The 16191-nt window shown below is 37.6% G+C and overlaps 1 protein-coding gene across 3 annotated transcripts in view; it reads right to left on the minus strand.

Moving 5' to 3' along the window:
* Nucleotides 1–205: 205 nt before the first annotated feature.
* Nucleotides 206–16191, minus strand: part of LOC120775261 — a 53508-nt gene continuing 37522 nt past the window's right edge. The window contains exons 7-12 of one of the 3 annotated variants that reach the window (XM_040105342.1): nucleotides 14540–14617; nucleotides 14081–14259; nucleotides 7930–8021; nucleotides 6768–6960; nucleotides 2665–3573; nucleotides 206–717 (exon numbers count right to left, since the gene is read on the minus strand). In XM_040105342.1, coding sequence (XP_039961276.1) covers nucleotides 2681–3573; nucleotides 6768–6960; nucleotides 7930–8021; nucleotides 14081–14259; nucleotides 14540–14617 — 1435 coding nt within the window. In that variant the 3' untranslated portion in view covers nucleotides 206–717; nucleotides 2665–2680. Of the gene's footprint in view, nucleotides 3574–6767; nucleotides 6961–7929; nucleotides 8022–14080; nucleotides 14260–14539; nucleotides 14618–16191 lie in introns of all 3 variants that reach the window. The other 2 variants (XM_040105345.1, XM_040105343.1) reach the window with 2 other exon arrangements.

Genomic DNA, 16191 nt, shown 5'->3' on the forward strand with positions numbered 1-16191 from the left:
AAAATTGTATGCGTGGTAGTTGTTGATAAAATATGTGTGCTTGATATGCAATCCCTGTTTCAAAATTCCTAAAATGTTTAGTTTCATTACCATTACTAGTATACTATACATTACAATTCGTTGCTTTACATTTTACTTTCAGGTTAGTTTGTTATCAGATTAAAAACTTACGAACAAGAGATATTTTTGATGTTCTTGCTTTTACTTTGTCAGATACACTTTCGTAGAACTATTAACTGGTTTCTAGACAATGTATCTATAAATTTAGATATCCAGGATATTTTGTTTTCATTTTTCTGCTCCAATGATCTCCCATAATGGCTTCATCTCTCTTTCTTTATATTTTGTGTAACTCACAATCTGATATCATTAATCTATTTTCTATTCTGAAAGGCTCTCCATCTTCTGCTACATCTGTGGTATAGTATACGTAGTCTACCTGCCCTCAGCTGTTACCTATGTCTTATTTTATTGAATATAACGAGGTTTTACTTATTCTTTGTTCTGAGGATTTTCTAATTAATTATTCCTGTCTAGTATTGATAGTCGGTATAGGAGCGCAGTCAGTATCCAGTTGACTTCATTTCGGCGTGTGATATTAGTCAAAGTTCTGTAGGTGAATCATATATCAAGTGGTAATTTGATTTTCTGCTCTTCGTACTGGCTTAGGAAGTTTATGGGTAAGTTTATAAATATATATCCCCTTAAGATGCACACCTGAAATTTTGAAAAAATTCATTTATGTTTTTGCACATTTTCATAGTGAAAATTGAAATTAATTTTTCAAATTGGACCTTTCGGCAATGCGCAATAAACAAGAGATTGGAGGATAAAATATACTATATATCCTCACGTTTTATTTATGAGAGAAGGTTTCAAGTTATATCAGAATAGAGCGGATTGAGCATTTGACTTGCCAGCGGAATTTACAATATTTTGATGGATGACTAATGACCCCTACATCTATTGCTCGGAGCTATATCTTAGGCGAATCTTCAAGTTTCCGGAATACTGTATTATCTTCCTTGTCGGAGATAGATGACAGCGCAGGACACAACATGAAGACCATCAATATATTCGTCGATAACCAGGAGGCAATTAAGGCAATAAACTCACATCGCATAACCTTAAGGAATGTCCCTAGAAGCAGAGAGAGCGTAGATGTATGTAGTTCCTGATGGAAAACGGTTGCCTATATACTGGGTTCCAAGCCAGAAGAGAATTCCGCAAAACAATATAGATGATAGATAGATGGTGACAGACGGATCAGTTTGAGATGGAATGTAGTAAGAACATGCGAGATCGCCAAATTATGTTCAATAACCCTAAAGAAAAACACTCTCACGGTCTCGAAAGGACTGCAGGAAGGTTGTTGGTCAAATGACAGGTCAGAAATACTGGCATTACATGCGAGCCGAATGGGCATTAGTAACGACGATACATACAGAAACTGCAAGAAAGTAGGCATGAGAACACTGGAACACCTCCTATGCTTCTGTATAGCTCTGTTTAGAACTCGTCTTAACAGTTCAATGACTGTTTGACGAACACTTCACCTCAAATTAAACTGAACCTCCATCTGGTCTTATTAGGCACCGGTAGTATGCCAGCATATGTCATGACAGTAGGGCAGTAAAACCATTTTATTTACATCCTCATTTGAATGACAATAAGCTTATCTTTAAACACCGTTTTCTCAAAATGAGAGATTACTTGGTGACAATCCGATCAAAAGTTTAAGCAAAAATATTTTTTTTAAATGCCGTCACTTTGTCAAGAGCCATTTTTGAAATGAGTATAACTCTCGTTTTTTTGCTTTGTTAGATCCACTTTCATTGTTATTGTTGTTTTTGTAACAGTTACCTAATCCCCGTTAAGACGGTAAGGTTCAGATAAATTTTCATCGAGGTGATCTAACGGTCGGCCCAGGAAACGTGCTGTTCCGAAGGCGTCGGACCATAGGGAGAGGGTTGTCAGATGTGTAGGGTTAGCAGGGCATACAAAAAGGTGGTTAGTTTCATGCGTGGTCTCGTTGCACGCTGAACATAGAAGGAGTTTAATAGTTTACAGTATCCAAAACAAAGCTGCGCAAGGGTCACTCTCGGTTCTCGTGGCAACACGAGCTTTTCGTTTGCTCATTTGTATTCGCTCATTTTGTTAGTTTGGGTTGGGTTAGGTTTGTCCCTTAAAGAGGTTAACAGTATAGGTTGCGTCCAATGCCTATAGCTGGTAATCCTTCAGTACTAAAGTTGAAGTCTATACGATTTTGAGCATCTATTACATCTAAGTATATACGCTAACAGTCATTTGAAAATTATTATGAAGACGTAATGTATTTTTGAAGGATTTTTACAAACTTTATTTTTAAGACTAACTTGTGATCATTAAAACAAAGGAATGAAAGACTAATAGACAAACGAACTAATTACCAAAAAATATTATTTATTGTAGGATGCTTCAATGGCCATTTTTTTTGCTTTTGATTTTTGGATGAATTATGTTCGTGGCTTGGTTAAATAAAAAATGATTTAATACCCTTAAATACCTTAATGAATTTCAGCAATCAGAAAACCATTTTTGTCTGAATTAAATATATATAAAATCATTTAAACGGTTACTGAATATTTTAATATTTATTAAACAAATATCATACTTTGCCCATACCTTATTTCCTTTACTCTTATATAACGAATAAATCACTACAACTCGAAGAGTTTCTTCGCCGCATATTCACCGCCTTCTTGAACTTTAGCACTGAAGAGAGAAACACTTTCGTGCGATTCGTTAACTTGGACACTGTCTTCCGATTACCTTCGTCCAATAGCTGATCATTGCTCTCCGTGTAATTGTCACTGGTTGAGCCATCGCTAACACAGCGCCTGCCTCCTGTAAAAGCACCGATGGCACCACTCACCGCGCCACTGCCGTAAAATCGACGATTCTTTGGTGATGCGTTTAAGCTATTCTTGCCTCCAGCTAGCAGCATATCGAATTTGCTTAGTGGACGCGTTTGCTGTTGTTGCTTTGTAAGTGCCGGTTGACGTTGTATCGCTTCTTCTTCATCTTCTAACTCGCTTTCACCCATCTTGAGTATGCTTTCCAGATTGAGCGTACGCTTATTCGTGCGTTGTACATAGTTCTTCGTGGTTGCCAGTTTGATGCCCATTCCGGTTGAAGAGAGGCTGGTGCTGACGGTGCGTTCGCTGCCGGTGCCAATGCCTTCATCAGCGGCCGTTTGATTTTCATCAATGTTGTCGGCGTTGTTGGTGCTAACGCCAGCTCGGCTACCATCGTTGTTCTCATTGTCGGCCGCATCATCGACATCGTCGTCAGCGTGATACATGGATACCTGTCGCACCATACGTCGTGGCGCTATATGCATGTGCCGGTGCTTTTGAATTGCACTCTGCAGGCTGAGACGTTGACGGTCGCGCTCGTTGAGGTTACGTATACGCTGTGGATTCAGTTTGGACTGCGCGACAATGCCGACCAGTAGCTCGTTAACGTTGTGATCAAGTCCGGAGGAGGTTTCAATAAACTTACAGCAAATCTCTTTAGCCAATTTACGTCCAGCTAGAAAAAAAATGTTCAATGTATGAAATCTTTATTGAATTATTGAAATATTTCCATTTCTATTTATATATGACCAGATGTGAACTAAGTTTTATTCGATTTTTACAATGGAGGTTTATCATCTGGTGTATTCACACCATATGGCGTTAGAAAGACAAGACTTCGTATCGAAAAAAAAAAACTTCTAAGACAATGCGTCATAAATTACAGTTTTTCTTCGATAAAGTCGAGAGTTATGTTAGGCGGCAGAAAATGTGAACGGACAATTTCGTTTTGTGGATTCCTAATTCAATATTAATTGATGTCAAAGATTTCCAGTACTCTGGAAAGCGAATTGTCGAAAATATCGATCAACTAATGGTAATCGTCGATTTCGAAATGAAAAATGGATCACTTACGGCAAAGTTAAGTAAAAATGGTCCGGTTCGAACCCGGTGAGTCGGCACAAACGGTAGTTTTGATTGGTGCGATTAAGAATCATCTATTATGAGCTGCTACCTTACAGACAACCTCTTAATTCGAACCAACAATTGGACCATCTGAAGGAAACAATCGCCAAGAAGCGGCTTATTTTTGACTTATCACATGGATAGTGACGCACCAGAAGCTGCGAGAGCTTGTTTGGAGAATTCTAAGGCATTCACCTTATAGTCCGATCCTGGAACCAAGTATTTCAAACTGCCGGTGCAGAATTCTCCTCAAGAAAAATTTGTGAAAAGATAACCTCTGGGGGTTCTACAAGAGTACTACTGAGATCAAATTGAATTTTAAATGTATACTTCGCGTGTTTTTCGAATCGGCAAACTTTTTTTTCTGTAAGTTGGTAGTACTGTTGGTGATATTTATGCTAAATTTCACGTCAAACTATTTATTAATATTTTTGATACGCGTCGTTTTGTGAGGCTCTAAAAGTGAAGTCTTCGATTTTACTATATCTGAATTTATTGAAAAAAAAGTGCGATAATGCACCATCTCATATTGGTTATTCGTGATTATTTCGGCACTTTTTAAACTAATATCGCAATATACTTATAGAAACCCTTGTACCTGTTGGCAGAGAACCGGGACAATCGATAGTGACTGATGCCCATAGCATACTGAAACTATGGAGTGAACACTTCTCCAACCTGCTGAATTGCAATGGAAGCATAAGACCAAGAGATGGTGAACCCGATTCCCCAGCCGATGACCATGGAGTAGACGTTCCATTGCCCAACCAAGAAGAAGTTCGAATAGTAATTACACATCTCAGGAACATTAAAGCTGCGGGGGCTGATGGATTGCCGGACGAGCTATTCAAATACAGCGGCGAAGGACTGATAAAAAGTATTCATCAGCTTCTTTGTAAATATGGTCGGACGAAAGCATGTCAAACGATTGCTCTGCCTAATCCACAAAAAATAAGACCCCCCAATCTGCGCCAACTACCGTGGAACAAGCGTCCTCAACATCGCCTATAAGGTTCTATCAAGCGTACTGTGTGAAAGCTTAAAGCCCAATGTCAACAAACTGATTGGACCTTACCAGTGTGGCTTTAGACCTGGCAAATCAACAACCGACCAGATATTCATCATGCGCCAAATCTTGGAAAAGACCCGGGGAAGGAGAATCGACACACACCACCTCTTCGTCGATTTTAAAGCCGCCTACGACAGTACGAAAAATTTGGTATCCTCGCAAATCTAATACGGCTGTGTAATCTGACGTTGAGCAACACCAAAAGCTTCATCAGGACCGGGAAGGATCTTTCTGATCCGTTCGATACTAAACGAGGTTTCAAACAAAAAGACATCCAATCGTGTTACTTTTTCTCTGCTTTCTCCAGACTGGATAAGGAAGTGAAGAAAAAGGGTCTGGTAGTGAACGAGGGCAAGACAAAATATCTCCTATCATCAAGTCGTCGCACTCACGACTTGGCTCCCACGTCACTGTTGACAGTTCTTACTTCCAAGTTGTAAATAGTTTTCGTTATCTTGGAACCAGCATTAACACCAGCCACAATGTTAGTCTCGAAATACTTCTGCCAACAGATGCTATTTCGGACTGGGTAGGCAATTGAGAAGTAAAGTCCTCTCTCGACGAAAAAAGACAAAACTCTATAAGTCATTCATCGCCCTCATTCTGCTAACATTGGCATGGACAGAAAGAAAAGTTCGGCGGAAGATTTATGGTGCTCTGAGCATGGGAAATGGCAAATACCACAGTCGATAGAACGATAAGCTGTACGAGACAACCATACATCTGGCTGGATAATTTCGTCCGAATGAATGACAATGCTCCAGATCCGAGAGTATTCGACGCAGTACCCGCAGGGGAAGTAAAGGAAGGGAAGACCTCTACTCCGTTGGAAAAACCAAGTAGAGACTAGGTGACATTCCGCCAAATAATGAACCTTTTAAATTCAGATAATTTTTATGCAACTTTTTTGTTTCTTGGCATAGATTTTAAATTGTGGGGATATGTTTTTTAAAAAAACATAACTTTTTCTTTTTTTGTTTTCATCATAGCCATCCTTTGTAGAAATACTAATGGAATTACTGGGATTTTTCATGTATATACTATATGTGACCTGGTCTACGAAAAGGGAGCTAACGTGCGAAAAATAGTTTTCTGGGAAAAGTGGTTAAAAATAATCGTCAGTTCTCGTTATCTCATTAATTGTTCTCCTTTTTTTCGACACCTAAGCCCCCTTCCCGTAGACCAGGTCATATATATACTTTTCTAAACTTATCTAGCTCTCTGCTTATGTGGAGAATAGGTGAGTGCATTAAATTCAAAACAAAATGCCATTCCCCAGCATCATTAAAAACAATTTCAGGAAATGTCTCATAATCATAAATTCGAATGTTAAACAGTTCGTGCTCCAGAGATCTACATATCGTCACCTAAAATGCAAAATAACATAAGATCACTTTTCATAAGTTTACAGGCGAAGAAGAAACTATATAATAGAAACCACTCATAGTGAAAAAAAAAATTGAGTTTTGGTTATATGGTAATATGTTTGTAGATTAGTTGTACATATATGACAGTGGAAGCAGAAAATATAGTGCTACATACAAGTATATGTAATATGTAGTATTAAATCGTGAGCTCAAAAACTCAATTCGATTTTTTTGATGACTCGTTGTTTTATATTTAAGGGTATGACGATATATAACATAAATAGTGGTACTTTATCACCCTATACCCACCTTGCCGATTAACCTCACGATGTCGCTCCAAATCCGTTTTATTGCCGACTAAAATAGCGCCACGTGTCAGCAACATTTCGTGTTCTTTCAAATACTGCAAAACCTTCTCGGCCGCCTTGAAGGAATTGCGATCTACGACCGAGTAGACAACCACAAATAAATCGATGTTGTAGGTCGAACAAAAGGCTTCCGTCTAAAAAGACAATGAGGATAAAAAAATATAGGTAGTAATGAGAATAAATTGAAAAAGCCGGCTACTTAGATGATATAAAAGCCAGCGATAATTGTTATTAATGTCAATAAAAATGTACATTCTACTGCAACGACGCTTGGGAGATTCAGTGAATTAAAACCAGCTTGAGGCTGAATGTGTATGTTATGTGTGCGCATTGTCAACATGTTGCGATGACAGGCGCTGTGCTGATAACCGGTGCGAGTAGTCTTAGCACTTACACACACACATAAAACATCATATTGTGTACATCGTAAATACTTTGCACTCATACAAACACATACATATGACAGTAGTATATTTGTATTGCTGCCTTTAGAGCATCCATGTTCTACGCTGTGGGAGTAAGCAATATTTTTTTGTTGTTTTTGCTTTATTGTCGCTTAACATACAAAGTGTTAATGACATTCGACAACACACGCACACACATGCACATACATTTGAGCTTTGTCTCGCCTACACACAAGCGACTACAATTAACTTCGTAGATTTATACATATATTTATTATATGTCTTCGCTCGCATGCACATATGTGCGCATGTATGTACGTCAAGGCATGCTCATGTAAAGGTTATTGTTTTTATATATCGTAAGATTGTTGGCTCTTTTTCTATGTCAACAACATGCTCTACATTTGTAAGCATCCATATAACTACATATACACATACATGTACATGTATGTACTTTCTGTAGCGCTTTAACTTTGCAGGTTGGCGGCTAGCTTGCCGTCAACGTCGTCAGCATCTAAATATTCACTCAAGTGAGAACTTGACCTACTCAGCTCAACATCACTAAGCGACAACTCAACAATGCAATGCTGGCAATTACCCACACTCTATATGGCGCACGATGAACGACTAACGGTGTCAATGGCTAGTAGGAATGTGTCGTTCCGTCCAGTGAGTGGTGTTTGTTGGACAACTACTTACCGACATTTCACAGGCAGGATGATCGATAATTTCCAAGTCCGTTTCGATGCCATCAACAAGCACGGATACTGTTTTTTGACCGTAATCGTCGTCTGTAATGGAACGAGAGGCAGACAGTGGCTATAATTTTTAATCTAACTTTATATATGTATATATTTTATAAGTACATGTATACAGCGTACGAGTATGGTTATGTGGAGTTTAAATGTTTTCTATACAACGCAAAAATTTCGATATCTCAATAGTTGAGCGAATAGTTCGCGAATATATAGAGAGACGGACAGATGGACGGATAGACAGAAAGACAGGTGGAGAAGGCTAAATTCACTAGGTTTTCATGATGATCGTTTACGTACTTATTTTATCTTTTCCTTCTGAGTTTTATTTCGTGTCAAACTTAATATACACTGTTAAGGGTATAAAAAAGTTAACATAATAATATATTGAAGTTGCTCTGAGAATCTACAATTCGAATATATGTATTTTGAAATAGAGTTGCCACCATTCGATAAAAATAAAATATTATACACTATGTGCAAATGATAAGACACTTAGGAAAATCTTTAATTTTAATTTTTGGCAGCTAGAGGGAAGAAAATTTCTCTTCAGTTCTTAGCAGGGTTGCAAGCAGTGCATACAAAATTGAATCAACACTTCAATTAATTTTCTTTTTTGTTTTGTAATCCCAAATACAGGAAAAAATAACAATTTTTTTTAATTCGGTATAAAAAAAAATTAAACCCAATATTATTAAGACTAAACATTTTTTTAAATTTTCAATGTTTAAAATCTTCGATTAAAAAATTAGAATTTAGATTTTAATCCCAACATCGGGATTAAGAAATAAAAATTTCTCGACATTAAAAAATAATTTTTAATCTAAAATTTTTGAATGAAAATTTTCCAATCCTGGTCCTTAGTATACATTATGAAAAAAAAGTACCCCAAATTAACCGGATTTTAAATAAAACGCAAAATATTTAATTATTTGTCAGTCCTCGAAACACTTTTCATAAGCACTTTTTGGGATGGCCTTTAGCTGCTTTAACGAATTTTGTTTTAACTCTTCGATCGACTGAAAACGGGTTCCACTCCGGTGACTGTTGACTTGTTCGCATGTCAAACTTATAAACCCATGTCACATCGGCAGTTATAATGATCTTCATGAATGTGGGATCGGAATTCTAGTATGTTCAAAGAGACCTGTTTACGGTAATCTTTTTGAAAAATATTCAGCTTTATCGGGACGAGCCGAGCAAGAAAGCAATTCATACCCAAAACTTCCACCAAAATCATGCGAATACACTTGCGAGAGATGTCGGGCTCTCTTGCTATAACTCTTGCCTGCTTCCATTTTTAGAGAGTATGAAGAAGTGCTTGGTGAAGATGTCTCCTTAAATTAATAATTTTTTCTTATAATATGCTATTGTGCTCCGATCTGCACAATTTCTTTAAAGATTGCATCATTGCCTTAGACAATAATCAATGATAAATTTCCTAAAGATAGTATCACGTCAAATGAAAAAGCTTTCCATACGAGAACTTGATTCCGGTCGTCCAGTTTATATGGCAGCTAAATGCTATAGTGGTCCGATATCAGCGGTTCTAAGATGTGTGCAAAATTTTTGTTTCGTGAGTTATAGTACATTTCGTAGTTTTCAACATAACCGTTGTGGACGTGTACCAAGTTACATCACGACATCTGAATTTTTATTGAACTTATCGCTTGCCCGACGAACAAACAGGCGGGCCACAAATAGTCACTAGGAATTCAACTCGTCTCGCGTTTCTGAACACTTTTCTGTATATAACTTGAAATCTATCTTGATTAGTTTTAGGTTGGAGATTAGCAACTATTAGGTGAGCAAATCTATTATATTCTGTAGCAACATGAAGCGACATACTAAAAATTATGATTGCCATAAGAATTTGTTCAAGAATATGCCAGCAAGTGTATGCTGTATACATATATTTATAGATTGTAAACACATGCATTTAGCTACTAATTTTTTACGCTCGCAATAAATATTCTACTATTATTCAATGAAAACTTTACGCCTTTTCTTTTATATCCTTTGCAGTATAGAGATGATTACGGCAAGCATAAGATAAATGAAGATGTAAACTAGCAAACTGCCATTGAAGCACTCACGCGAAGTAGTCATCAATTCAAAAAATATTTCTTTAGTAAACAGATAGTAAATAGAACAAAATATGAATTGAGTGGTCGCTTGGTTAGCTGCTGCATAATTTGTTAAAGCTCTTTAATATAATCAAAAGTGTGTTAAAGAAAATAACTATGTGTAATGAAATTAATCAATATTACTCATACGCAGTGGCGTGCAGTGCTGTACTGCAAACGGTTAACAAACACGCATATGCATTTATTAGATATGTGCATATGCCGATATGTTTATATGTAATATATTTAGAAACTTAAAAACGCATTATTTTACATTACAAAAAATGGAAGATATTTCTCTGACCGCATTTCAATGAAATTTCAGAAAAAAAGTTCGTTTTATCGCGAATAAAATTTACTATGGAATTTTATAATTGTAATTAGTTGCGACTTGGGAGAGATGAGGATTCAAATATTTTACATAATGAAAAAAATTAATGCGTGGTTACATTCTCTAACATATAATAATTATAAAGTTCGCCAAAACTAATCTTGACAAATCATATATACAGTAATATTACATAACATTATATTTACGAACTTTTAGATTAATATTTAAAAACTCATAAACGAGATAAGATATAACAGTAAACATTTTGCCTAACAATAATTCTCTCGACCATATAAACTCGTTGTGAGATTACTAAATAATGGGTATATTGACAATGATTTACCTTGTATATGATATATATTGGCAATGTGTCTGGACTATCATATAATCTGACATAACCATGTGAGAAAAATGCAACATTAAAATCCTCCACGAATACAAAAGGTTCTTTTGAAGAATTTTATTTCGATCGAATATGGGCGATATCTTGGAATCACAAAGCACCACCAAAAGTATTTATGCCATATTTCGAACAAAAAAGTAATAAGTACTCAGCACTTCTTTGGTTTAATAACAGACAACTTTTCCAATTTAATCAATATGACATTAATATACCCTTAGGTAGGTGCACAGAAAAAAAAAACAAAAACAGTGTTGCATGTTCAAATCCCGTTAACACAATCGAAATTAAGCACAACAACTTAAACAGCAAGTGCTGAGGTATTCAACAAAGAAAATTACAAACTTTTCAAATTACAGTAGTATAATGACGCTAAATTGAAGCATGACAATGCTACGAGGAAGCATATGTATACAAGTATGTGTATCACATATGTACATACATATCATTATTATATCATATTGCACGTTATGGCGCTACAATATATGCAAGATAATTCATACGTGACTATATTTGGCTTAAAATATCAGATTCTTTACGATGACAAAGACCTCACTGGTGTGGACGAAGCGTCAGTTTATAGAGCTACCTGGTTTATAGTGAATAAGTGCGTCGACATCTATGTTCTTCCTCGTCAAGGCCTGTACATTAAACTAAATAACTTTCCATTTGTTTTTGTGAATCGTCTGACCCTTCATCAGGGCCGTAGCGCCTCATAGAAGCATATTCAAGCACGCATATACGAATGGCAGATCATTAGAGACTGCACTCCATATACTGGTATTTAATATCGAAAAGGCTCTTGAATAATAGGAATACGTTCCTGAAGCATTCCTGGACATTTCTGAAAGCCTTGATCCTGCTATATAACGCTGGATCACAAGCCTTTTGACCTCTAGATGGATAAGAGCAGAAAGGAAGTTTGTAGAGGTACGCCGAAAGGTGGAGTGCTATCTCCGCTTCCATGAGCATGGCAAAGCAAGCGGATGTGAAGTTGAATCCGGAGAAAGCGGATCTGCTTGTGTTCACAAGAAAGTACAAAGGCCCTCTATGGAGATTCTTTTTGAAAAAAGCGATACAACTCTCTCTCAAGAACCTCACCAAGTACCTTCGGGTAGTCTTAGACAGCAAACTGCTGTGGAAGCACAACGCTTAAGAAAGAATGAGAAAAGCTAGCAATGTTATATATGTGTGCAGGCAGATGCTCGTTACAACCTGGGGGCTATCTCCCTCTGTGATGCACTGGTGCTACTTCGCAGCTATTGTAAGAACAATTCTGCTGTACGGTGTAGTAGTATGGTGGACAGGTGTCGAGTGTACGGAAATTCACCTACCGAAAACTGATGGAAAGGGTTTAAAGGCTCGGTGCGCTATGCATAACGGAAGCTTTAAGAAACCGACACCTTTAGAACACTTCGTTGAAAACTGCGCAGACAAATCGGCGAGACGACTATTTACTGCAGGAGAATTTAAATATAGAACCTTCGGGCAAGGCCCACCCATGAAACTGGGAAAGAAGGTTCAAAGTAAACATGGTTGGTTTAAAGGTATGTTAGCTACGCCCAATACTCTAAACACGGACTCGAAAATGCACGATGGAGTTGGTTCGGGGATATACTGTTGAGAATTAGGCATAAAGCAGCCTTTTAAGTTGTCGGGCAACTGCGGTATATTTCAAGCTGAGGTCTTTACTATTGCGAAAGTCGCGGAGCTGGTCTCTAATGTACCTGCAGGCAATTCCAAAGCCAACTTCTACGTATACTGCCAAGTAGCAATCAAGGCAGTAACCTCAATTGCATATCGGCCAGAAATGTCTTGGGAAGCCAGCCAGCAGTGAAAAGTGTTGGCAGAAGCAAGGAATTTTACTACTTCTGGGTGCCAGGCCATAAAGGCAACGAGGGAAATAAAATAGCGGACGAGATTGCCAATAATAGTGTACGGCTAACATCCGAAAACGTGATCAACATTGGGAAAGCCATGCATTGTCTGTACGACAAACTGGACAGAAGAATGGTAAAGAAAATCAAAACCAGTTGGAATGAGCTACCTGGGTGTACAACTGCAAAAGTCCTGTGCAAAACGGTAGATCGAAAGTATACAAAATTCCTATTGGTACTCGGTAGAAGAAACTGCAGGAACATGATCGGAATACTAACTGATCACTGTCTGGTGGTGACACACGCCCGCTGAATGGAGCTGACAGATCAAGAAGACTGCAGGAAATGTCTATAGCAAGGTACCAGGGGAACATTGGAGCACCTCTTGGGCACTTTTGCCGCATTCGCAAGACCATGCAGTAAGCATCTGGAATACCCACGGTATGAAACACTGGAGGAGGTATCGATAGTGAGGGCACAGAGTCTGTTAAAATTTCGTCAAGTGCAGACATTCTAAACGATGACTACTCCTCTTGGACCTCGTAACTGAACTCCATCTGGTATCACAAAAGACGAAACCTGGTCAATGCGTGGCTCATTGGCCTACCAGATTAATCTAATCTAACCTAACCTACCTTCATCAGGTTTCAGCGACATTAATAATCGATGAGTAAATGTGCTTATAATTCTGATTGGTTCTGAGAGTTTGTTTCACATTGACCATTGTCTACTCAGGTATTGATATGGATACCGCAAGTCATCAACTTGGCCGCGGACCATTCCTACATGTACTACAGGTGCCAGGGGAGCTTTTAAATTGTTTCTAAAAGAGGTGTTCTCTGGCGGATGTTTACTGAATTTTCGATATATTCAAAGGCAATTTTCCCAATTTGATCAATAACAATTATGTATAATAAAGACAGATACATGTCTAATATTTTACTTCAAAGAAGGCAAAAAAAAATGTTTACGAAAAAATTTATGAATGTAAATTTTACAGGGAATGACCCATACACCATACCAAAATTCTCTCTTCCAGTATAAATAGAACAAAAAAATTATATATTATTAAATGTATTAATTTTATTTGTTTCTTCAATTATTTCTGGAGGAGAGAATTTTCGTTGCAACTTATTAATGTATGGAAGTATAAATGTCCATCGATAAGTCTTAAAGTCGTTTATAAACAATAATTATCAGCACTTGCCTGCATGAATCATACATGTTTGATTTTGCAAGCGTATGTGTCAACAAATACATATAAATATTTTTGGATGCAAAAAGCAAATTCATCAACAATGTTTATACATATGTATAATATTTTCATAGACACATTCCCGCCATGCAAATTCCACACTTACCCAAACTCAAGTCGTAGGCACAAATATAATCGGATGTTGTGAATTGATAGGTTAATGTCGTTTTGCCAACACCAGAAGCGCCAAGCATTGCAATTTTATAGGCGGGTATCGGCACTTTGCCTGCATCCTGTTTCTCGGTAGACTCGAAAATATTCTCACCGGATATATGTGAAGCATTGCTGCGCAAAATGAAAGAGAAAACGGCTGTATAAAAACGGCGCGACAAAGCGTTAGTGTAAATACATAGATAAAATTGAATTTGGCCGCATTTATGCTATTAAACGCTTATTGATTTTTTAACAAGTTAAGTAACCACAAGCACCAACAAATCAAATGCTTGTAATTGCATTGAAATAGGTGTGTGTTTGTAGCGGTTAGTGCATGTCGTCACGGCGTTTGAATATATTACAACGTAGTAGCATAATTGAGTTAACAACAATATGATAGCATTAAACGCACCTGTTGTTCCGGTGGTCCTTGCCGCTGTTGGAAGTGCCCGTCGACGTAACCGAGTTTATTGAACGTGATCGGCGGCTTCTGAGCGAATAGCAGATGTAATCAGATGAGATGGCGGCGGTTGACACGCCGTCAAATGATGATTTTGTGAGTGCGCAAAATGGAAAAAATCGAGAAAAGCAAGTAAGTTAGCATATTTGTGATGGCATAAAATTTTGTGGACGCGAGTGCCGTGCTAAAATCAGAATTTAATTTTTAAATGTTTCCTACAGCAAGTAAGTATATATTTAAGCAAGTACGAGGGTTGTTTGATAACACCGTGTGCAATTTTAATGTTTCACAAGCTGTCAGCTGTCATGAATAACTGTCAAACTGAGTAAGATAAGTCATTGAGTTAAGTTATGAAGGCTGTCAAGCAGCGACTACTGCTTGGATCTCGTAAGATTTAGCAGCATAAAACAGTACGGAAATCGTTTGGAAATATGCCAGGACTGTAAGCTATTATAGGGTTTGTCCAGAAACTAATAGGACTGAGCCGATTTAAAAAAAATCGTTGAATCAATCGTTAAAATTCTTTAAAAACTTTCAAAATAGGCTCCTTCTGCGTTGATGCAGCGCTGCCAGCGTGATTTCCAAGCATTGAAGGCGTCACGAAAGACATTCTCCAGAGTAGCTTTGGGAGCTGAGGTGCGTGCTACTTGGATCCCCTCTGTCATCTCAAAATGCTTGCCTTTCATCAGCGATCTCTTCCCGGCCCTTCAGAAAGGTCTGTTGGCACCGAAACACACCACTTTTTGCTAAAGCAACATCTGTGTAAACCTGCTTGACCATATCAAACGTTTCTGTCGCAGATTTACCGAGTTTCACACCGAATTTAATCGCGTATCTCTGCTCTAACGAACGCTGCATTTTCGGCTTGCACCATTCGCAGAAACACGTCGCGTCTTCATTCTCTAAGTACTCGGAGAAAACTGACCAGCCGCTCGTTTGTTAGCTAGGAACGCCCTCTACCGAATCCAGTCGATGCAGAAGAAAATCAGTTTTATTACTTTCCGAAAAAACCCTGTATATTTGGATCGTGTGGTCACAAGTGGTCGCTCAAATAAAATAAGAAGTGAGTCCAAAAATTAGACAAATATTTTTATTAATCTATTAAAAATTCATCATCAACATGGCAAGGTACAAATTCCAAACGAAGTACTCTAGATTGGTTTCTAGGTAAGTTATTTCCAGAGCCATTCTTGAATCAGACAGTACTTGACAATTTAGACGTATGCTGGTCATAAAATAAACTTTTCTATAAATGATCATGGATTTATCATACCGTTCCTTTATCAATATACATAAGAGTCTTACGCTGGTGGCTCTGTGCAAATACTGCTGCGTTTTAAATATTTAATTTCAACTGACATGAATATCCTCAACGTCATCTGCATGTCCTATGTCTAGTCAAGTCGCGTCTGCTACATGAACACTCCTGCTTTCGCCCTAAATGTATATATAATATATCTCGGTATATTTGCTTAAAATCTTTTTATGTTGGTACTAACGTCTGCTTTATGACATTTTCAACTACTTCTCACTTCACTCGCTACATTCTGTTTTATTTAGTCAGCCGCCTAACGTGTCTATTGATGTGGCTGCCTGTTTACTTA

Source organism: Bactrocera tryoni, chromosome 4 (genome assembly GCF_016617805.1).
Source record: "Bactrocera tryoni isolate S06 chromosome 4, CSIRO_BtryS06_freeze2, whole genome shotgun sequence".
In the NCBI taxonomy this organism is placed as follows: domain Eukaryota; kingdom Metazoa; phylum Arthropoda; class Insecta; order Diptera; family Tephritidae; genus Bactrocera; species Bactrocera tryoni.